We start from the raw sequence: 25,036 nt of genomic DNA on the forward strand, positions 1-25,036 counted from the left end.
CAGGGTCACCTCTCTCACAGGGACCCCTGTTCCAATCTCCGGGGTCTCCTCTCTCACAGGGACCCCTTCCAGGGTCACCTCTCTCACAGGGACCCTTATATCTTTAATCTCCTGCTTCATTTTACTCAATTCAATTTTCATTATCTCAATCTCATCCATTATTTTCTGAAACATAGTTATTTCCAGATTTTCAGCCACTTTCTTAATTGCCATTTTAAAAGAAAAATATAGGAAAACCACTTCTTATTTCAGCAACAATTGGGTTAATACTCCAAACTTGGTGACATCACAGTATAAACAGAGCAGACAGCCTTATCTCTCCAATAGTTAAGTAAACAAAATGCAGTTCCCAGGATCGAAACAATTAATGGCAATCGTCAAGAAACAGATTCGTCAAAATAAAATAGACCAAAAAGAGAGTAGTCTTAAAACAGTATAATATTTTTCAAAATAAAAATCTGGAATAGAAATCCCTCTTCTGTGTATATCTTTAGAATGCAAATCCAGGACAGCTTTTTGCAACAAAAACAGAGATAAGCTATTAATTAGTGCGTAGCAGAGAGAAGTTATGGCTCCCCAGTGAGATGTCAAAAACTGATCAATCTGGCAAATCTCTTTTAAACAGCAACAATTTAAGTCAAGTAAAAGAAAAATATAGAAAGAAGGGTGCTTGCCTGTTAGTGCGTTCTCTCTTAGAAGATAAGGTGAACGTTCGCTTTATCAGATAGAGCTTGCTGTTAAAAATCCGTCCCACCTTCGTCGGCTGGACCTCGTCCCATAAATTAATGAGATCTGGTCGTCCCAACAAAAATAGGCTTTGAGGTTAATCTCTTCGTTTCTCCCTACCCGGGAGAAGTTTAATCAGTCAAAAAAAAAAGAAAAAACTGACTGATATATCTGAATAAGCTTCTTTTGAGGCAGGAGCCCGTCTCAAAAGCAGGCACAGGCTAAGTCACCCTTCCCGGAAGTCTCATCATACCTGCCATTTGAAGGCTTATTAACTATGCCATCTCTTTTGAATTCTGGTTTACCTTCTGATTCAGGAAAGACAAAAGAAAGTACTTCTTCACACAGCACATAGTTAAATTATGTAATTTGCTCCCACAAAAGGCAGTGATGGCCACCAGTTTGGATGGTTTAAAAAAAAAATTAGACAAATACATGGAGGATAAGGTTATCAATTGCTACTAGCCAGGATGGCTATGCTCTGCATCCATGGTTGAAGGATGATGCTTCTGAATACCAGTTGCTAGAAATAGCAGGAGGGAGAGTGCTCTTGCACTCAGGTCCTGCTTACAGACTCCTCATAAGCATCTGTTTGGCCACTATGAGAACAGGATGCTGGACTAGATGGGCCACTGGCCTGATCCAGCAGGCTCTTCTTATGTTCTTACTAAAATGAAAGAGATCTCTTCCAGGGCCTTGCTTCCTCTGCAACAAGTGAACTGTACTCACTTGTGGGTGAATGGGAAAGGATGGGAGAATTCTTTGTGGGTGAACCTACTCTTATTTGCAATATGTGGCAATTTATATTTTTACAGCAATGAGGACTGGAACCTTACTCTTTTTTGCGCACATATGCAAAAGTAAAACTGGCATCCCCCTCAGTTTTATTAAAAGCACGATCAACATTCCTGACAACTGATTCTTCTGCATCCAACGATGTGTGGAGAAGAATGTGAAGAGCCAGAAACAGGAGAACCTGTTATTAAAAGACCAGCATTGCTTCCAGCAAATATCATTTGTGTACTGGTATTCTTGCTATCTAGCAGACCAAACCTATGAAGTTTGTGAGGAGCATAGGAAATGGCAGACTAAAAATGTCCCAGAAGTCTTTTCTCACAAATGTTGGCTACAAGAAAAACAGGACAAACTCAAACCATCTGGGCCACAGTGTACTTTCTGGAAAGCCTGTTGTGTGGTCAAGAAATCTTGAAAGCAAGGAGAATGTCTTGGCACAAGAAGCTAATATAAGCCATCCATACCACAAAGGATCTTGCTAATGAAGAAATGGTAAAGACGTGAAGAGCTCCCAAAGACTGCTAGTAGGTTGCACAGTTTTATGAGGAAAATCTTAAATAAATCCATTATACAACTGTTTAGAAATCCAAGCAATCCATGTGGATTTGATGTTTTGTACACCAGTTAATTGTGTCCCTAGAAAAGTCAGGAATCCATTACTCAAATGACACTTTTAACTTCAACCCATCAGTTTAGCCGCAGAAAAAAGCTACTCCATAAAATAGACCATAGCTAAACAAGAGAGAACTTCACCCCTAAAAACTCACTTGGGCATTGAAACTGTTTGAAGAACAGAAACTACCCAGGGCAAATGTTCACTAAAAATTTATATCCAGGAGGCAGCAAATGTTGGCTTTGGATGATCATCATCATCAAACCTGACTTCCTCTCTCCTGATTGAGGGAAGGGCTCACCCAGTATCAAGCTCAGCTCCAGGAACACTCAGAACAAGGGAAGACTTGCTGCTTCCACAGCTGAGTGTGACCGAAGGGAAGAGCATTCCACCTTTCTCCCAGATTCCACACATAGGACAGGATGGAGATTCATCCCTTCAGCCCAGCTGACCTTCAGAAGTCTCACCACTTTCAAGTGCATCCAACCAGCATTAGGCTTCCAGTCTGCACTGGGGCAGGCACTCGCCAGATTAAAAGTCATTACTGGCAAACCAGTGAGTGTATTTGTGGGTTCTGGTTTCTATTGGTTTATATGCAAAATCTGACATGTAGGTGGGAAAAACACCCTGACTTAAATTATGGCATTTGTGAGTCTAGAGCTCTTGGGTTGGTTTGAGGGTTTTTTTGTAACAGAAGAAAAGAGTTCAGGTGTGTACCTGGAAGTAAACAGTGCAGCTCCAAAATCAAAAAGCTGCTTGGCCAACCTCAAGCTAATTTTATTTTGCTAGTATCTGCCTCTCATTATGTCTTCATAGTTTTTCCGCCCTTCAGCCTGGTCTACACAAGCAACAGTATGAAGTGGTAGAGACCTGAGGTGGACCATACCATTCACACTACAGGTTAGGGGCACCATTTTTTAATACTTCCTGGTATGTTTTTTTAAAACCCGCATGCAAGTAAAACAACAACTAACACATAAGGAAGAAATGTTCCAGCCCATTTTGCTACCTGAGATACCGGTTTTCTACCGGCAAAAAGCTTTTTTAAAAAACAAATCATTATTATTTACATTCAAGAATATGATTCCCCACCTGCAGTCTGAGGTCATACCCTCTATTCATCACCTCATTCTGTTGCATGTGGAACTAGACCTCAGTTCTCTGTGATAGCATTACAGATTCAGCAAGTCTGGACCAGTTATAACAGAATCAGCTCCTTCTAGCATTGCCACCTACATTTTACCTAACGTAAAAGCAATGTTGAGTAGATTCCTCCTCGAGGAAAATGCTACAAATATGTAACACGTAGATCTCACACTCAGCTGAACATGCCTCTTTAAACACCAATGCATGAGTATTTTCTGGGCCACATTTCACATATATGTATGCACTGGTGTGTAACCAGTGTATAATGATCTTGACCCAAGGGGAGAGGAGAAGAAGCTGGGGAACTGTCACCATCCAGCTGCCATAGTGTCCCCCCCTCCCTCCCTCCCGCAAGTGTCACCACAGGGCCATTTGCAATAGAACCATCTTTACCCAAGAGAAGAGAAGTAACATATCCTTCTTAAACAAGCTGTCTTTTCCATCTTATTGTAACTTGGGGGGGGGGAACACATTACTTATTGTTGTAATAATCTTAAGTAAACCACTTTGTGAGTTCTGCCTGAAAAGCAGTATACAAACGCCTTAAATAAATAAATAACAATCACAAAGAGGTGCAGTCAGGGCAAGGCTTTAGAGCAGAAGCCCAAAGCCCCCACTGAACAGAATCAGCATGAACAGCAGGATCCCGCAAAAGCAGCAAGGCAGACTTACCACATTTTAAAGTAAGCAAAGTAATGCCATCGAAAAGGGTGAGGGACCCATAAGTCCAGCATCTAAAATAACTTAACTGTACCCACACTTTGCATGTTTGCTGCTGGAAAACCAGTATAACGCCACATTTCCCCCCCAGCAGTCCCAATTCAAACTGCTTATACAAAGATCCTGTGTCATTGTTTCATATCTGAAGTGGAAGAACAATGCTGTGCTCATGAGCTCTGCCCCTCCACCAATCTCATTAGAGTCAACAGAACTGGGTAGAATTGCCATCTTTTCAACCAGGTTCTGGAACTGTGCATTTAACAGCAGCTTAATATGTAGGAATTAGCAGGTAAAGGATGGAGAAAAATGCTCTCGCCTCACAATTTCTACAGATCAAACCACTGTGGAAGTCACAGACAGCTGAAAAGTGGTTAATCCTCAAATTAGAAACTAGTAAATTGCTTCTTTACCTCCTTTAAGAAAGAAATAGAATAATGCAGTACAAGGCTAGAGACACACCAAAGCAAGTAGCTAGTGACAAAAAAAAGTTATGGAGTACCTTACTATAATGGACTTACCTGAGAAGCACCTCCATTCATGTTGCTAATCAGTTTATAATCCATTTCCCCCCCAGCACTAATGATCAAGATTTTTCTTACAGGAAGGAAAAATGGGTGACCTTACTATACTTTGCTTGCAGAAACTTCTGTATATAATGTACACAGATATTTAAACTTTAGTTTATAGCTGAAGGGTCAGTCCCCTTCCTTTGATCCTTCCCTTCTTTGGGATAGTGTGGGTAGGTAGGCTGGGTTCTCTGTACACACCCCGGCTCCACCTCCTTTAGGCTCACGAGGCACACATTGTTTACCCATGTCCAATGAAAGTCACAAAACTGGAGCACCCCTTAGCTTCACCATGTGGCTTCTCTGTGGATGGATGGAATGAATTAAGAGTCTTCTCATGTGGTTTTGTACTGTCTGATGCATTTTAATTTCAGCTCTTTGAAAAGCTGGCTTTTCCCACCCATGTGAGCAAACAATAACAGGATTTTGACTTCTGGCATGATCTATGCTTTGCCTGTGTGTGTGTATGTGTGTAAGGAAACCAAAGCTAGGAATGGACAGATTCGTCAATTTCGGTTCTCTCTTTCTCATTTTTCCAATTTTAAATTCAGTTCTCCACATTTCTACAACAATTTGTGATTTTTTTAAAAAAATCCTCATGAAAATTCTCCAGCATTTTGGCATAAATTTCTCCTTATAAACAGACCTTTCGGCAGTTTTGACTAATGCACTTTTTTACAAGCAATTTCTCATCATATAACACATTTTTGTTTGTTATTTGCATTGGTATATTAATTTTTATGCACACTTTCCCCAGACATGTGCATTTTTGGTAAACATTGATCGGTTGAAGAACTGCATTGCAAAACTCAAATAAGTGCAAATTTTGGAGGATGGCTGTGCTTTGGTTCTCATATTGTTTCGGAAAGTGCAAATTTGATAGATTTGGCTTGAAATGTGAACTGAATTGAATTTTCTATCCATCCCTAGCCAAATCATGGATAGAGTTCTCCCATGTATAGGATTGTATCTAAAGTGAGTTCCAATTGGTTGCGTCCGTTTAAAACATGTTGAAGAAAAAGCCACTTATGAGGCAGCAAAGAGCATTAACATGTAGGCTTTAAACAAAAATTACTGAGGACAATGCCTGTAGGGGAAGGACTATGGCTCAGTCGTAGAACATCTGCTTTGCATGCAGAAGATCCCCGGTTCTAATTCCCAGCATCTCTAGGTAGAACTGAGAGTGATTACTGTCTGAAACCCAGGAGAAATTAAATATTAGACAGGCACCATCTCTGTTATCTTTTCGGCGCCTATTGAAGACCTTCCTCTTTCAATAAGACTTTTATTTATTTATTTATTTGTTTGATTAATTAATTAATTAATTTGTATCCCGCCCTTCCTCCCAGCAGGAGCCCAGGGCGGTAAACAAAGCACTAAAAACACTTTAAAACATCATAAAAACAGATCTTAAAATACATTAAAACAAAACAGCGTTAAAAACATTTTTTAAAAAACAACTTTAAAAAAGGTTAAAAACATTATTAAAAAACATATTAAGCAATTCTAACACAGACGCAGAGTGGGATAGGTCTCAACCTAAAAGGCTTGTTGAAAGAGGAAAGTCTTCAAAAGGCGCTGAAAAGATAGCATAGATGGCGCTTGCCTAATATTCAAAGGGAGGGAATAAGTTGAGACCTTATCCCAGTCTGCGTCTGTGTTGGAATTGCTTTTTACTATGTTTTTCAACTTAAAAAGAAATGTTTTTAAACTTTTTTTTAAAGATGTCTTGAAAGCTTTTTTAAAAAATGTTTTAAAATATGTTTTGTTTTAATGTATTTTAAAGTCTGTTTTTATGATGTTTTAAAGTGCTTTTGTTTGCCACCCTGGGCTCCTGCCAGGAGGAAGGGCGGGATATAAATAAATAAATAATGTGGGATATTAAAATGATGACTAACTGCAGTCAGAAAAGATATTTTTAAGGAGGGCCTAGGCAGTGGCCACAGCAGTGGCCCAAGGATGCTAGGTGCTGACGTCTTTTGATAGTGGTGCCCCACGATTGGAATTCTCTTTCCTAGGAAGTTTGCCTGGCATTAAGGTTGACGTCTATTTGGTGCCAGTTGAGCTCTTTTTTTCTCTCTTTCCCCCAGGCCTTTTAATTTCCATTTTTATCCTGCCCTGGCTTTTGTAGTCACCTAATTTTTTTTATTATTGCTGTTGTTTTTACTGTAAACTGCTCTAAGGATTCTACTGGATTGAAGAAGCAGAACATTAAATTATAAATACATGCCTCTTATTTCGCCCCATCCTCCTCTAACTGAGCACACCTGGTGTGTTACCTCCAAGGACTTTATCTGTGCAGTCCTATGTAGTGGTAGGCACAGGTTTGGTTCAAGGTATGGATCTGAAGCTGGGACTTCCATGTCCAGTTTCCTGCAGTGGCAAAGATGAGGGGAAAGACTTACCAACTATGGAGGAGAGGGCTTCTGGTAGGACTGGCTCAAAATATTTTGATGCCTCGGAATAGCCAATGGCATCCCCTCCCCCAATTCAAGGTGCAGAGCACCCTAGGCTGACCAAACCAAGTCATTTTGACACCTCCCACAAGCACCTCTCCCTGAGACTAGAAAAACAGAAATAACAAATAAAATAGCTAACTATTCATAGCACCTAAAAGCAGCAGCCTCACTCTGCCTAACGGGACAGCCAGGGTTTGGCACTCTCCCTCTTTCCCAACAAGAACACCAAGAAAGGTTTTTTTAATTTGTTTTAGTACTATTTAATAAATTTGGATTCTGCTTTTCAAGAAAATAATATATTCTCAAAGCGGTTTACAAGCCACATATCAAATACAATAAAATACAGTTGAATACCATATTACCACCCCCCCAAAATACCAATGTTTAAATCCTCTTTCTGGCTGTATACACACCTTAGATTTAAAGTACATGATTTTCCCCAAAGAATCCTTAGAACTATAGTTCACCTCTTACAGAGCTACAATTCCCAGCATCATTAACAAACTACAGTTCCCAGGATTCTTTGGGGGAAATAATGTGCTTTAAATCTATGGTATGCATGACAAATACTACTGAAAACCAAGAGGACCAAAATGAATCCAACATGATATAAAATTATCAAACTCAGTGAAAATGGGATAATTCTGCAACTCTGATCAAATGCAGTTGCTAAAGGCAATGATACAGAGACCCATTTAAGGGTCTTTAAAGCCCGTTTAAAACCCCCAAGGGATGGGCTGTTCATCTGATGTCTCTGTGGAATCACATTCCACAATTGTGGCTAAGATCAGCCTGCCTTCTCCACTGCCCAGAGCTGAATGCCTACTTCCCCACAACCCTTCAGAATGAACTCTCCTGCAATGATCAATTGCCCTGCAGCCACAGACACAAGGAGGATGACAATCACCTTCAAGCCTGATCATACACAACTTCAAAAGCTATTCCCCAAATCATTGCCCTACAGGGCAATAGCTAGTTTGGATGCGCTCCAGGAATTTATGTAAAGGAAAATCCCATTTCTTTGTGTTCCCTCTTCCCCTCTTTTAAAAAAGTAAACAAGTGAAATATTGTGTAACTTCTCAAACCTTTGGGATGAAGCAGGATCATATGAGGCAACCTGATGCAATGGTCACCCAAGAGATGAGCTTTGTGAGCTTTGCTGATTGGCTGATTTGGGGGGACTGGCTTGAAGTGAGATTGCCAGCAGTGTGAATAGAGCTGCCACTGCTTAGCTTATCAAGCACTAACTGTCCTGTGGGGAAAGCTTGCCCCCTGAAAGTTTCATTCCCTGTTTTATCATTCGCAAGTACAAACATCAAACCTTATTTGCAACATCTGAATTGCATGAGGTCTTTGTAGAACAGCCGCAATACAAAATAGGCACTAGGGCCAAACTATATGTTACAATAAACAACATTTTTTAAAAAGCATGCTTACTTTGGTTATTTCTATTTTGAAGGAATGACCTTGGCCTCCAGTCCTATGGGGAAGGGACATAGCTCAGTGGTACAGCATCTGCTTTGCACACAGAAGAGCCAGGGTCCAATCCCTGGCATCTCCAGTAGGGCTGGGAGAGTCTCCTCTCTGAAACCCAGGAGAGCTGCTGCTAGTCAGTGTAGACAAAACTGAGTCAGGTGGACCACTGGTTCGATTCAGTATTATTTATTTACTTAACAAAACTTATATGCTGCTTGATTGTAGAAAACTCTAAGCCATTATTCTTCACCGTTTCCAACCCAGGACTCACCTTCCATTGAAACATGCATTTGGGGAGCCACTTTTTAAACATATATTTGTAATGTGGTTGTGCTGATATTGGGACCCACCTTAGATCAGGCCACAGCCTGGTACTGGGTCCCGACCACCAGATGAAGACCAATGCTCTAAGCAGTACAAGGCAGCTTCCTATGTGTTTTATGATCTGGAACCAGAAGTAGCTCCTTCCATTGCGTTTGCACCACAGCAACCTCCCTGCTGCCTTGCCTCTCCTCCTCTCCCTCCCAGAAAGCAAAAGTAACCCACCTTCAGGGCGGAGCATGTTCTCAACCAGTTTCCGGCCAAATCCTCTCCCCCCCCCACTGCTATTGATTTCCAACTTCCCTACACATTAATACACACACTGCTATTTTTCTTCTGGCAGGACACTTCTGGGGGCAAATAATACAAGCAAGGGGGATTTTCAGGAGGATAAGGTCCCAATGAAGATAACGATCATGTTTCATATCGGGGGCCCATATTTTCTGAATCAGGGACCCACCACTTTTTTCCCTTCAAAATAAACATGTCCAGTTTCAGTACCCTTAAAAAAATTGTTCTAACGTGTAGTTGGGTGCTAAAGCAACAACCATAAAACTTCCCAGAAAGAGAATCAGTTCTTAATCCCACCTCGACACGTTTCATTTTTTAAAGCTTACATATATATGTGATCCTTTTACTATATCTACCTGGATCTGACCGCTCTCTCCTCTTCTGTTTCTCTTCTTTTTGGCCTACATCACCATTCTTTCCTTTGTCTTACATCAGTGGCGGCTGGTGGCTCCATATCAGTGGGGCAGTGGAATCTGCTCTGGGTTTTAGTCCGAACTTTCAAAGAGCTGTTCAAGGTGATATATGAGGAGGGGCCTCCCCAGCTCTGCTTCTGTCAGGCCCAGGATGTGACTCAGGAACCAGACCAACGGCTGTAGTTAATTCGTGTTTTATTAGGGTAATGTCCAAACAAAGACTGCGTTTTCTCATGAAGCAATACAGGGATACAGGTCCTGCGGCATTGGGAGAAAGTTGACAGAGCAAGGGACTTCTTCCCGCCTGTTCTTTAAGAAGGGGCCAAACGGGCGCGCAATCTTTTGCTCCTCCTTAACTGCCCCTCAGGTACTGCCCGCCTTCCCCCCCTTCTCTCCTGTCTTTTCAGCTGTCTGCGTGTGCGCGGTGAGGGGGGAAGCATCACCCCCTCCTCTTCTGAAGTTTCCGATTCCAGGATGGGGGATAGGGGAGGGGCTGATGGTAAACTGCCTCCCCGCTTTTCGGCTGTGAGCAGCCCTCCCTCTTCCCCCTCTTGCTCTGAGCCTGAAAGAGGGGGAGGCGTGAGAATGTCCAGGGAGGGCTCAGGCTCCCCGTTGCTAAGCGACCTTATCACTGGCAGTTCCTCTGTTTCGTCTTCGCTCCAAAGGGGGGAAGTTCCTCCCCCTTCCCTCTGCCATCCACCCGAATACTCTTCTCCCAACTCTCCGGGATCCAGCTCCCCGGGATTGGGACCCCAGCTCTGCCTTCCGACACCATCCCCCCTCCCAGGCTGTGCCCCCCTCCCCTTGTCTGGCTTGGGACGGTGGGGAAAACGTTGATGGAAAAGTTTTACCAATTCTGGAGCATGCACATCAGCTGCATCTTCCCATGATCTGTCAGCCACCCCATAGCCTTTCCAGTGAATCAAGTACTGCAGCTTGTGGCGTCTGATCCTGGAATCTAAGATCTCCTCAACTTCAAACTCAAGCTGCTCATTTACCAGGAGTGGAGCTCCGGGAGGTTCCTCCGGCCGTAACTCACTGGGAGGGGCGGCTTTCGTTAAGAGGGATCGATGGAACACAGGATGTATTTTAAACGTGTCAGGCAGCTTCAGTCGGTATGCCACGGGATTGATTTGAGTTTCTATTTCGAAAGGACCCACCCTCGTCTTGTAATTTTCTACATTTGCCCGGCATCTGGAGGAAGCGGGTGGACAGCCATACCTGGTCTCCCGGTTGAACGGGGGGGGGCCCTCCTTCCTGTGCAGGTCAGCAACTCGCTTGTACTCCGTTTTGGCTTCGTTTAACTGCTGTTTCAGTGTCTGTTGCGCCGCTTGCAATTCCTTAAGGAAGTTCTCAGCTGCCGGTACCAGCATTCCTTCTGAGCTGCTTGGAAAGACTTTAGGATGGAATCCATAATTAGCGAACAACGGGGTTTGTTGAGTGCTGGAGTGCAGAGAATTGTTGTAGGCGAACTCTGCAAAATGCAAATATGATACCCTGTCAGTCTGTTGATAGGACACATAACTTCGTAAATATCTTTCCAAAATGGCGTTCAAGCGTTCCGTCTGCCCATCTGTCTGGGGGTGATGGGCGGAGGAGAGTTTTAATTCCGTCTGCAACTGTTTCCACATTGCTCTCTAAAATTTGGCTGTGAACTGAGTTCCTCGGTCTGAGACTACGCTGTTTGGCAATCCATGCAGCCGGTAGACTTCTTTTATGAATAACTTGGCCATTTCTTTAGCCTCTAAGGCCCCTGCACAAGGAAGAAGGTGTGCCATTTTGGTAAGTAGATCCACCACTACTAAGATGGCTGTCATTCCTTGGGACTTGGGTAGATCAGTTATAAAATCCATGGAGAGGTCCTTCCAGGGTTCGTGTGGGACAGGCAACGGTTGTAACAGTCCTGCTGGTGTCCCTGTTTGTGTTTTTGTCCGCAGACAGACAGAGCAGGACTTTACATAACTCTCAATATCCCGACGCATTTTAGGCCACCAGAAGTCCTTGGCCACGTTCTGAATGGTCTTGTAAATCCCAAAGTGTCCCGCTGTGATGGAATCATGACACTGGCGTAGGATTCTGAGCCTTAATTCCCCTTCTGGCACATATCTGGCGGTTTTGAACCATAACAGTCCATTTCTCCAGTGAAAGGTTACTTCTGAGTCTTGACCTTGTCCCGTCTCCTGCTGATATTTTAGCATGTCTGCATCTTCTTGTTGTGCCTTTTTGAGTTCCTCTTCCCATGAAGGCTGGCATACTCCCAACGTTAATTTCTCTGGCGGGATTACGTACTGAGGCTGGTCCTCGGATTCACTTTCTTTGTATTGTGGCTGTCTGGATAAGGCATCTGCTCTCTGGTTTTTGGCTTGGGCATGGTAAGTAATCTGGAAGTTAAACCTAGTGAAGAACTGGGACCATCTTATCTGTCTCTGGTTCAGCTTTCTGGCGGTTTGGAGGCTTTCAAGATTCTTGTGGTCGGAGCGCACTTCAATTCGATGAGAGGTCCCCTCTAGGTATTGTCTCCAGTTTTCAAAAGAGTCCTTGATGGCCAGCAGCTCCTTCTCCCAAACTGTGTAGTTCTTCTCTGCAGGCTTTAACTTCCGAGAGAAGTACGCACAGGGGTGCAGCTCCTTCCCTTCTTGGTCTAATTGTAGCAGGACCCCTCCGATGGCAAAATCTGAAGCATCTGCTTCCACTACGAAAGGGCGGTTCGGATCAGCAAAGCGCAGAATGGGCTCAGTAGCAAACCTTCTCTTCAGCTCCTCAAAGGCCTCGGTGGCGTTCTCTGTCCATTGAAACTTCTTCTTCCCCCTTAAACAGTCAGTCAGAGGAGCTGTTAATTTGGAAAACCCTGGAATGAACTTTCTGTAATAATTGGCAAACCCCAAAAACCGTTGTACATCCTTTTTGGTGACAGGTTTGCCCCAGTCCAATATGCAGCTTACTTTCCCTGGGTCCATCTCCACGCCTTCCGCTGAGATTCGATATCCAAGGAAGTCTAGAGACTTGAGGTCAAATCCACATTTCTCTAATTTAGCATACAGGTGATTTTCTCTCAGTCTCTTCAACACCGTCTTCACATGCTGGTCGTGGTCTTCCTGGTTCTTTGAGAACACCAGGATATCATCTAAGTAACAGATTACATACGTGTCCAACAAGTCTCTAAACACGTCGTTCATGAATTTTTGAAAAATTCCTGGGCTTCCACAAAGCCCGAACGGCATGACCAGGTATTCATACTGTCCGTAAGCGGTCAAGAATCCTGTTTTCCATTCATCTCCCTCCTTCATTCTGATCAGATTGTACGCTCCTCTCAAATCCAACTTCGTGAAGATTTTTGCAGAGCGCTGTCGGTCCAGCAACTCTGAGATCAGGGGCAGCGGGTAGCTGTTGGGGATGGTGATCTGGTTCAATGCGCGATAGTCGTTACAGGGTCTGAGTCCCCCCCTTCTTTTTCACAAACAATAGTGGTGCTCCAGCAGGGGATTGTGAGGGGCGTATGAATCCTCGCCTCAGGCTTTTATCCAGGAATTCCTTCAGGGCCTCCCTCTCATTCTCTGTGAGAGAGTAGATTCTCCCTGATGGGATGCTGGCTCCTGACACTAGGTCAATCGCACAGTCGTAAGGGCGGTGGGGGGGGTAAAGTCTCTGCCTCTTTTTCATCAAACACATCTTTGAATTCTTCATACTTCGGCGGCAGGGTCACTTGCTCGATCTCTTGCACTGCCCCCGCTAAGGTGTTCTTGATTCCTTCAGGTTGACAGTTCTCCTGGCAATACTGTGAGGTGAACCACACCACCGCCTCCTTCCAACTTATTTTGGGTTCATGGTTTGCTAGCCAGGGCATTCCCAGAATCACCTCAAAGTTCGAGAGATCTGACACGTATAGCGAAATGAACTCTTCGTGCCCAGGGATTTGAAGTTTCACTTCCTCCGTGGCTTGTGTCACCCCTCCTGACTTCAGGGGTCTCCCATCGATAGTCTCCACAGCTAGGGGAGCGTCCAGTTTCCACCAGGAAATTCCATGACGCTTGACTAACTTTGCATCAATAAAATTTGTGGAGGCTCCACTGTCAATTAAGGCAGTGGAATTAAACACCACTCCTCTGGAAGTTGTAATCCGAATAGGCAAGACCAACACCCCCTTTGAGGGAGGTTGGATCGTTGGGGGGCCTTTATACAACGCTGCCCCCAGTCCACCGGCCTGCACGTGGACTGGGTGTTCTAGTTTCCCGACGGCTCGGCTTTCCCCCCTTTCAGTCCACAGTCTCTGGCCACATGGCCCGGCTTTGAACAATAAAAGCATAAACGTTCCCGGCGTCGTCTTTCCTTTTCTTCTTCCGACAGTCTTGGCCTAGCCCCTCCCTGTCCCTCAGTTGCATTACCTGCCATCCCTGCAGTGGGAAGGGTCTTGTTGCGGGATGCCGAGGCTGAGTATCTCAGGACCTCCTGCTTCCTTTCCAGGCGCCTTCCTTCCATCCGGTGATCTATCTGTAGGCATAGCCGGATGAGCCCTGGTAGGTCAGCGGGGGGGGAGGTCCTGGCCAACTCATCCAGGATTTCAGCATTTAATCCACTCCGGTACATAAACATCAGGGTGGCGTCATTGTAACCAGTTTCCTGGGACAGAATTTTAAAAGCGTTAGTGTACTCGGAAACAGTCCCTTTAGCTTGCTTCAGAGCGCCTAGCTGCCGCGCTACTGTTTCAGCCCTTTGCGGGTCTTGAAACGTCTCGGTCATCTCCTGTATAAATCCTCTGTACCTTCCTAAGACAGTATCCTTTCTCACGAGATACGGAGTCACCCATTTTGCAGCTTCTCCCTCCAGGAGGCTAATCACGAAAGCTACTTTAGCCCCATCGTCTGGAAATTCCGTGTGCCTGACATCCAGATATAACTCACATTGAGCCACGAAGGTTGCCAACTGATCACTTTGTCCCACGTATTTTGGGGGCAATCCAATGGGAACCTTTACTACGGCAGCTGGAGGGGCTGTTCGCATCTGGTCTATCGTGGCCTTCAAGGTTTGATTATCCGTCTTCAGCGCCTTGACTGCTGCTAGCAGGGCTTGAACAAATCAGCTACCTTAGTCCTCAAGAGTTCCACTTCTTCCGTCTCAGAAGTGGGGTTCGTCCCCCCCGCTGCTCCCTTTGACATCTTGTCCCAGTCAAGTGAAGAGAGCGTTGAGGGTGATTTAGGTGGCTCTGTCAAGCTGTCAGGCCCAGGATGTGACTCAGGAACCAGACCAATGGCTGTAGTTAATTCGTGTTTTATTAGGGTAATGTCCAAACAAAGACTGCGTTTTCTCATGAAGCAATACAGGGATACAGGTCCTGAGGCATTGGGAGAAAGTTGACAGAGCAAGGGACTTCTTCCCGCCTGTTCTTTAAGAAGGGGCCAAACGGGCGCGCAATCTTTCGCTCCTCCTTAACTGCCCCTCAGGTACTGCCCGCCTTCCCCCCCTTCTCTCCTGTCTTTTCAGCTGTCTGCGTGTGCGCGGTGAGGGGGGAAGCATCACCCCCTCCTCTTCTGAAGTTTCCGATTCCAGGATGGGGGATAGGGGAGGGGCTGATGGTAAACTGCCTCCCCGCTTTTCGGCTGTGAGCAGCCCTCCCTCTTCCCCCTCTTGCTCTGAGCCTGAAAGAGGGGGAGGCGTGAGAATGTCCAGGGAGGGCTCAGGCTCCCTGTTGCTAAGCGACCTTATCACTGGCAGTTCCTCTGTTTCGTCTTTGCTCCAAAGGGGGGAAGTTCCTCCCCCTTCCCTCTGCCATCCATCCGAATACTCTTCTCCCAACTCTCCGGGATCCAGCTCCCCGGAATTGGGACCCCAGCTCTGCCTTCCGACAGCTTCCAAGGGATGCCCTGGAAGGACTCTTGGGGTGGGTTCCTGACCCAACTCCTGTCAAGAAGCCCTGGCCAAGTCAGATGGGGAGATCACATCACTCCCATCAAGTCCTCAAGTCCACCAGAACTGGACGGTCCAAGCCCAGGCTTGAGAGCAGTATTCTACCACTTTAAACTGTCATGGCTTCCCCCAAAGAATCCTGGGAACTGCCCTTTGTTAAGGATGCTGAGAGTCATTAGGAGACCCCTATTCCCTTCACACAGCTACAGTTTTCAGAGTGGTTGAACAATCAATCCCGCTTCCCAGGGAGATCTAGAAATTGTAGCTCTGTGAAGAATCTATTTCCAGGTAACACATAGTTTGATTCTCAGAAGTGAGTTTAAAGTCTGTGATGGAAGACAAGTTTGTTCTGCTTCCTAATATGATTACTAGCCAGTAGATGGTGCTCTTTCCATATGAGATTATGGACTTCCTGATTGTTTCTCCCTCAGCCACCCACCCCCAGTTCTTAACACATGGCAGTTCAAGGGAGAAAGGGAGGGTCCAAATTAATAAAGGTACAGTTTCTACAAGGAACCCCATCTCCTGTGCACCTGGATCAGCACCTGCCCCTTGCTTCACTTAAGTTAATTGAGTTGATAAGGGGAGAGACTGATTCCTAGCAACACCCAAGTGCTGGCACTTCCCAGATATTTTGGTCAATACACAAATAAGTCTTCCTTCTTTTTATCACCTATGAGAGCTTTTGTTCAGACGGATATAATTGCCTTATAAAATGCTGAGCCAAAATGAGCAACCCATTTTACAAAGCCTTTCACTTCAATGAAAAGCGTGCGACACACACACACATATTTTGATTTTTTTTTTGCATTCCTTTGCAAGAGGGTAAGAAAGTGTTCACACAACAGGATGTTCACAATGGGACAAGTGTTGGGGAGGTGAATGAACATGCATCCATAGGTGGATGGTAGTTAATCCATGCTGCACTGCTATTAATGGGATGTGCATTTGGATGAATATCCTCATCATAGTTCTGCCACAACTAGCCATATGAACACAGAAACCTGCCTTGGTCCATCTATATTGCCTAGCAGAAACTGTCTAGGGGGGTTCAGACAGACATCTTTCTCGGCGTATCTGAAGATGCTGGGGACTGGACCTAGGATGTTTTGCATCAAAACATGTGTTCTGCCACTGAGCTATGACCCTTCTCCAAACTAAGCATAACTATAGCTGCATCAGGATAAAAATCTTGTGTGCAGTATTGATGGATAGTCAAAGAAACTGCCAGAAGAGCAAGGCAGGGCTAGGGCATATGTCCCTGTTCCTTCTGTCTCCTCCAGTTTAAGAGTGATGTATGTATGTGTACTGGCTTCAAGTCGATTCCGACTTATGGCGACCCTATGAATAGGGTTTTCGTGAGGCTAAGAGGCAGTGACTGGCCCAAGGTCATCTGGTGAGCTTCATGGCTATGTGGGGATTTGAACCCTGGTCTCCCAGGTCATAGTCGAGCACCTTAACCACTACACCACACTGGCTCTTGCTATTTAAGAGTGAAGGCAGTGTAAAAACTTCCATTTGCCCTCACTTATGTTGTCTGGTAGCCAAATCTGATTGACTAAGTGGTGCAGTGACATCACTGAGATCCCTGATTAGCTGGGATCGCACAATGAAGAAAAAAGCTCTAAAAATACTGGTAAAACAGCACCATATTGGGACTGTGAACAGGTGGGAAAAAAACAATAAAACACAACTAAAGGGGTGATTCAAGGGGCTTCTCACATCCCTCAAAAGCCCACCTTTTGCAGCTCAGTGTAGCTCTGGTTTTAATCAATTTTGCTGAGAGGAATTATTAATGTGATTCTGAGAATAAAATCTGAATAAGTAGTTGCATAACAGAGGATACCTCAAGGCAGGTTTTTAAATAACTATTTTGCTTCTGGGGAAAAGCCCTTGCAAATCAATCAAATGACAAAAATAGTACAAGTTTCTCAAAATCAGACCCAGATTCATTTTTTTTAAAAAGTCCCTAAAGTGGGTTTTCTTGTTTGTCCCCAATTGCATTTCTATGCAGGATGTCTCTAGTGATAACTCTGGAAAGAAGGCAAAAACCAAACCCTACTTCTGAGCTGATAATTTCAGCAGAAATAGGGCAAATCAAGGCATGGCAGAGGGCAGTGCTTCATCTTGGACAGCTCCTTGAAGATCGGACTAAAACCCAGAGTGAATTGCACTGCCCCACTGATAAGAAGTCACCAGCCACCACTGCTTTTGACATTGAGACCTGGACGCATGCCCGAATCAACACTTCCTTCTGAGTTGCAGGCTGTCATAGCAAAAGCTGGATGTCTTTAGGGCTGCATCATAAGAGTGTCACCTGTTAAAAAATGTTTGAAGTGTGATGGCCATCCAAATCTAATTGAAGTTCTGGCTGTCTTTCCTTAATAAAGAGCAGTCCTGATCCAGGAGCTGAGCAGGTAATATTGGCCAGACAAGGAAGCCAAGGCAGCTCCTGCCATATAGCTGCCTCATAGAGCTGACTTAACCACCTGACAGCTGACTTAGTCAGGAGAGCAGTTAGCCGCCCTCCTCCCTTGCCGATGCCAGTGGTGGTTCTGGCTCATGGTTGTCACAGTTCCGGCCTGGCAAAAGCATTTGAAGAAGGCATGGAACAGGGCAGGTGAGGGGTATGGACTGGGAATAGCCCTGAGGACCAGATAGAGAAGCCTGATATTTGGCTCATGAGCCAGAGGCTCCCTATCCCTCCATTATCATGTATTGCCTTTGAAAAGGGACTTGCAATGGTTAAAATCAGCAATGTAGTGGCAAATTCAGAAGTGTAGGGTCCCTTCCTGGTAGTCACAGCCATGCCCCTCCCCCTTTTTTTGCTGCTGGGTTAAGAGAATGAGATCCTTAATGTCTTCTCCCACAACTGACATCCCTAGGAGCCAAAAAGCATGGAAGGGGAGAGTGTTAGCTACTGAAAAGAGTCTTCTCAGTGGCCAACTCACCTCCTTTCACTCTGATTGGCTCTAAACAGCAGGAAAGGACAAGGAAGCATGTTAGAAGACACTTCTCAGTGGCTAACACACTCTCATTTCATGCTGATTGGCTTGTAGGATCCTGGAGACACAAGGACTCTGCTGGGACCCTGCTCCCAAAAAACTGAGGGGGTCTAAGACCCCCAAGACCCTGGACAACTACACCCCTGGTTAAAATGTGGTAGAAAGTTAGATGAATGCTCTAAAATAAATAACCCCTTGTTCCCAGAAGCACATTTTACTCCATTTTCTCCTATGAGAAAATTTCATCAGCAATTAATTACAAAACATTTTTCTCTGATTCATTGTTATGGAAATATTTATGCAGACAGATTCAGCGGTCTTAGCTGTGTGTGTGCCAGTGTGTGTATTACCTGAGTAGCAGGCTTTTACCCTGCATTTAGATCACTGACTTAAGACTTAGTAAAATAAGAAAAACTACTTTATAGAAATACATAGTAGATGTATGAATGCCCAGCTTGGGTATTGCCCTCATGGCTCAGGAGAGAGCAAGGACCAAGATGTCTCCTCTCTCCTTGGAGAGGCAAAGAAGAAGACAAAGGAAGGAGGGGCAGGTAAGCTTTCCTAAGCATATCAGTTTACAACGGAAGGAAGTTAGGCAGAGAAGAGCACAGGTAAAAGTAGGCAAGCCTAGCCAGCTGGAGGACCCTAACTCTATCTTCCTTCTGGAATACAAACAAAAGAGTTTTGTTTGTCCCAAACGGGAGTTGCTCTTGCCCCACTTCCAACACTCATAACACATTTTGCGGACATCCAATGAAGCTGATTGTTGGAAAATTCAAGACAGACAAAATAAAGTACTTCTTGACACAGCGTATACTTAAGCCATTGAATTCACTCCCACAAGAGGCAGTGATGACTACCAACTAGGACAGATTTAAGAGGATTAGTCAAATTCATGGACGATAAGGATGACTACTAACTGATGGATATGTTCTACCTCCTCTACCACTATGCTTCTAAATACCAGTTGCTGAAAACTGCAGGAGGGGACAGTGCTCTTGTGCTCAGGTCATGCTTTCGGGCTTTCCACACATATTTGGTTGGCCACTGTGACAACAGGATATTGGACTAGATGGACCATTGGCCTAATTAGGTCCTTTCATCATAGTATCAAGTATTTTGTTGAGGGCTATCCAAGAGAAGATCCTGACTGGTTTATTTCACCTCCCTAAGACCAGCATTGGCTAGGGTTCACAAATGGCCAATTTTTTAAAAAAAAAATCAACAGCCTGTGTCTAGAACAGAGATAACTGGAAGAGAAGCTTTCCAGGGCATGAAAGCTAAACATTATCACCTCCTAATTGCTGCAGATCAAATTGTTACTGAAGGGATAATAACAGGACTAGATCAAAAGTGATCAACTCTAGCCTGGGCCAATTCATTGTACATTTTTATTCTAAAACTGTGATGCCACAGCAATTGCAATTTGTGCTGAGTAAGAAAGGAAGCTTAAAATCTAATGTGATGGAGAGCCAAGTTTCCATTTTTCTGTCTCCCCTTGGCTAATAAATAGAAGCCTCAAACCTGCATATAGATAGACCACTTAAATCACATTGGGGACAAAGTGATTTTAGCCACTGAAGTGTGCATGGGATTACAATCTATGGGAATACAAATATTTCTTTACTAATGTTGTTGGCCATCTGGCAAGACCAAACTGACATGAACAGTTTGTCACCTGTAGGTAAGCTGTTGCCCAACATGTTCCATGATCTCTCATAAGAAAATAGAAAGCCCTGCTAGATCAGACCATAGGGCTATTTCCCAACATGACCATTTGCTCCATGGCAAGCTCACTCTTGGGATAATAAGAGAGCTCAGCTGGATCAAATGAAAGGCCCATCTAATCAAGCATTCCAGTGGCCAACCAGATGCCAATGGGAAGCCCACAAGCAGGACATGAGCACAACAGTTGTCTCCCACTGTTGTTCCATCACAACTAGCATTCAGTGGCACGCTGCTGCTAATTGCCCAAGTATCATCATAACTGGTAGCCTCCTTCCTTGGTGCAAAATTCTGAAGCTCATTGGAAATCTGGAAAGTCTACTCCAGTGAAAACATATGTGAGGAACATTAGTAGGATTTTAGTAAGATCAGTGGAATTTTCAGGTACATTTTTCACATCTTTGCTTACAACCGCTAATGGATTTCCATGTTTGGAGTTAAAAAGAAATCCCCTGAACAGCTATTACGACCCTAGGAAGTTGCCTTATAGAGTCAGACCATTTGCCTATCTAGCTCAGTCTGTGTACTCTGACTGGCAGTAGCTCTCCAGGATTTCAGGTAGGGTTGTCTCCCAGTCCTGCCTGGGATTGAACCTGGGGCGTTCTGCATGCAAAGCAGATGCTCTACCACTGAACTAGGGTGCTTCCCTAAACAATCTTCTGAATGTTTATCAAGAAGCAAAGCTTACTTAATTCAATGGAATGTACTCCCAAATGTACATAGGATTTGAGCCTAACAAGCCAATCCTATGCAGATGTTACTTTTACCATGTATGCCCAGTTGTGTTCAGAATAAGTGGGGTTTATTCTGAGGTTACTGTGCATAGGACTGCAGCCCTCGGCATAACTGAACCCACAGGAATCAATGTCCTGCAGCGTGCCTCTGCATAGGATTGGGCTGTTAGGCTGCCATCCTATGAACAAATCAATATGCATAGGATTGGGCTGCGGGGTGACTTTGATAAAAACATCTGCCCCATGAGTTTATGAGATGGGTCTCACAGCTCAAGAGAGAAATAATGGAACTCCAACCTGCCTCATACTCATGTCATGATAGCTGCTCTACTCTCCAATCTCTGATGTCTAGGAGCAGATTGTGGATTCTTATTGAGAAATCATTCTTTTTCATGTTTAGTGACTGAATCCTGAAATCTAAGACATGGTGAGCCATGAAAAGTCAACATTATGGTACAATTAGTTCCCTCCCCACCAATATGGCAAAATCTCAAGAGTGGAACTGTATTAATGTGTAGAAGTTTGAAGACAGAGCAGAAGTTGGTCAAGATTATTGGTCTTCAACTGGTAGAGCGGGACTCAGATTAATTGTACCAGTAGCATCTCCATTTTCCTTCCTTCATAGAACCATTGAGTTGGAATGGGCCTATAAGGCCATCAAGTCCAACCCTCCGCTCAACGCAGGAATTCAAACTAAAGCATACCCAACAGGTGGCTGTCCAGCTGCCTCTTGAATGCTTCCCGTGTTGGAGAGCCCACCACTTCCCTAGGCAATTGGTTCCATTATCGTACCGCTCTGTTAGGAAGTTTTTCCTGATGTTCAGTCAAAATCTGGCTTCCTGCAACTTGGGTCCATTATTCCATGTCCTGCACTCTGGGATGATCGAGAAGAGATCCTGGCCCTCCGTGTGGCAACCTTTCAAGTACTTGAACAACGCAATCATATCTCTCTTCAGTCTTCTCAAGACTAAACATGGCCAGTTCTTTCAGTCTCTCCTCATAGGGCTTTGTTTCCAGTCCCCTGATCATCCTTGTTGCCCTCCTCTGAACCTGTTTCAATTTCTCTGCATCCTTCTTAAAAGTGCTGTGTCCAGAATGGGATGCAGTACTCAAAATGAGGCCTAACCAGTGCCGAATACAGGAGAACCAATAGTTCATGTAATTTGGAAACTATACTTCTGTTAACGCAGCCTAAAATAGCATTTGCCTTTTTACAGCCACATCACACTGTTTACTCATATTTAGCTTGTGATCAACAACAATCCCAAGATCCTTCTCATATGTAGTATTGTTGAGCTAAATATCCCCATTCTTATAACTGTGCCTTTGGTTTCTTTTTCCTAGGTTTAGAACTTTGCACTTACCCTTGTTAAATTTTATTCTGTTGTTTTCAGCCCAATGCTCTAGCCTATCAAGATCCCTTTAAATTATGTTTCTGTCCTCCAGGGTATTAGCTTTCCTCCTAATGTTGTATCATCTGCAAACTTGATCAGCATTCCCTGCACCTCCTCATCCAAATCATTAATTCACTAATAGGCAAAAAAAAACTTGTGGTTTAAAAGTATCTGGCTTTTAGAACACTGACAGTTGGTTCTTACTGAGCATGCCCGACATTATCATTCAGTTCAATGCAAAATTTATTAATTAAAAATCAGGCAGGCATTTTTAAAACTTTTAAAGTGCGGAAGACGAAGGTCAGAGTATGGGGCAGGGTCAGTAACAGGATTACAGGTCCTCTGTGAACATGGCTGATTTTTAATGAATTTCAACAGATTATGAGAACTCTCAGAGAAAAAACTCCAAAAGAGCTCTGGGTTTTTTTCTATCTCTTTAGACTTTGAACTCTCAACTCTTTCTGACTGTTTTGTTTATCACTATGATAATTGAGAGGGTTGTTAAGCAAGCGTTTCTGAGTTCAGGACTATAAGTTTTGTAAGGTTTTGCTTTGAAATGAGCTTATGGGAAGCATCAGAATAGCATGGGAGGTATTTTCAATTTAACATTGTAGAATGTGAAAAATCCACGCTGGCTATAGTATACAGCCACTTTTGTGGCTGTATAAGAAAAATGTTGAAGAGCACTGGGCCCAGGACCAAGCTCTTCCCTTCTTCCCTCTTTTGTTCTTCCAAACAGAAAGACCAGGTCAGACATGGTTAGGGACCTTTAGGGTTAGGGGCCAAATCCAGCCCTTTAGGCTTCTCTGTCTGCCATTCAGGACTCTCCCCAGGCCGCAACTCCTTCCCAGGCCACATGCCCTACTGGCCCTGCTTCTCACTCTCCTTGCGTATTTTTATCTGGCTGGAATGTGAAACTAATAATGTTTCGTGCTTGCCTCGACAGGAGGATAGAAAGCGATACAGAAACTAACCTAGCGTATGTTCATTGCCCCCACTGCTTTTGCCTTTGGTCCTATCCACTACTGGCAAATGGTCCCCGGAAAATTGCCTGGGAAAAAATGTGGCCTTCAGGCTGACAAAGGTTTCCCTCCCAGGAGCTAAAACCAGATGCAAAGGACTCAACTTCCTTCCCCTTTAATAATCATGCAGAAGAGGGAGGTTAATTTGCAATGAGAAACGCTGCACTGGATAAAATTTCCTCTTCTGCACAACTATTAAATGTCTGATTTTCCTTTGGATATGGTTATCCTAGAAATTGTGGCTCTAAAACCACTGAATCCTACAGCCATCATGACTAGTATCCTTATGCTCCATTGAATTTTCTACTTCCATTTTAAAGCCATCTAAATTGATGGCCATTTTTGGAAGTGTGGCAAGAGCAACTCCTGTTATGTTCTTTGCAGACTTGAGGGGAGACACCAGCTGGCTAGACTTGCCTATCTTTACCTGTGCTCTTCTCTACCAAATCTTCCTTCAGTGTACTCTCAGGAGAGCTGACCCCATTTGTGACTCTCCTTCCTGTTTACCCTTTTCTTTGTTCAAGGAGAAGACTCCTTTGTCTTTGTTCTCTCCTGAAACATGAAGGCAATGTCCAACTTTGGCCATCGCGCCTCCAACTTAGTCAGTTAGCTAGTGACTGGAGTTCTTTCCTATCTACTATGTATTTCTATAAATAAAGAAGCTTTTCTTATTTTTACAAAGGCTTACGTCTCACTGATTTAAACACAAGGTAAAAGCCTGTTTCTTGAGGTAAATGCTGGAATGGTTCAACTCAAACTGGTGGGTTGGGACTGTTGCTGTGTGTGTGTGCTAAATTTGTTTAAAGCAGCACAGCAGCAGAGTAACAGCAGATGCTGAAATGCGAGTGTGCCAGCGTGCGTGTGTTTACCTAAGAAAGCAGGCTTTTACCCTGCATCAGGATCACTGAGACCTGAGACTTAGAGAAATAAGAAAAGCTACTTTATTTATAGAAATACATAGTAGATAGAAAGACAGACCTAGTTCTAACTAAGTTGGAGGTGTAACGTCCAGGTGTGGGAGTTACCCTCATGGCTAGGAGAGAGAGCAGAGACAAAAGGTGTCTCTTCTCTCCTGGACAGTTGGAGAAGAAAGGAAGTGGAAAGGGCAGAAGGAGGAAGGGCACATAAGCTTCCCTAAAAACATTATCAGTCTAGCAGAAGGAAGTCAGAGCATCACAGGTAAAGGTAAATAAGCCTATCCATCTGGAGGACCCTAACTCTATCTCCCTTCTGGAACACAAACAAAAGAACAAAACAGGAGTTGCTCTTGCCCCACTTCCAACAGGGACTGCATGGGGTTAAAAGGGTAAATAGAGAGGAGACCTTCTGATTGCTAGGCTAATACCTATCCTTTGACCTGCTGCTGACTCTCCCTTCCTGCTAGACTGATATGCTTAGGATGTTGACTACATCTTCCAGTCTCCTTCCTTCTTTCTCTTTCTCTTGAGAGGGAGAGCAGATATATTCTCTTTGTATCTCCCTCTCCTCCAAGCATGAGGGCAAACACTAGGCTTAGTGTTTGCATCTCCAAGTTTGCTAGTTAGCTAGTTGTAGAACTCTTTCCTATCAAGTATGTACTTCCAGAAAAAAGTAGTTATTTTAAAGCTCAAAGTCTCTGACTAATTCACAGAGAAGGTGTAATCTTTAGCAAAGATTCAAATACACAATGCTCACTCAGACGCTCAAATACCTAATTTCGCTACTCTGCAACAGTAAATGCACGCACACA

General features: G+C 44.2%; 1 protein-coding gene across 1 annotated transcript in view; it reads right to left on the reverse strand.

Moving 5' to 3' along the window:
• PAH (phenylalanine hydroxylase) overlaps positions 1–4,753 on the reverse strand; it is a 61,763-nt gene extending 57,010 nt beyond the window's left edge. Inside the window, exon 1 of the mRNA XM_061638871.1 lies at positions 4,519–4,753. Within this exon, the coding sequence (XP_061494855.1) occupies positions 4,519–4,563 (45 nt within the window). The 5' untranslated portion in view covers positions 4,564–4,753. The remainder of the gene's footprint in view (positions 1–4,518) is intronic.
• Positions 4,754–25,036: the final 20,283 nt, after the last annotated feature.

This window comes from Rhineura floridana, chromosome 8 (genome assembly GCF_030035675.1).
Source record: "Rhineura floridana isolate rRhiFlo1 chromosome 8, rRhiFlo1.hap2, whole genome shotgun sequence".
NCBI classification, from domain to species: Eukaryota; Metazoa; Chordata; class Lepidosauria; order Squamata; family Rhineuridae; genus Rhineura; species Rhineura floridana.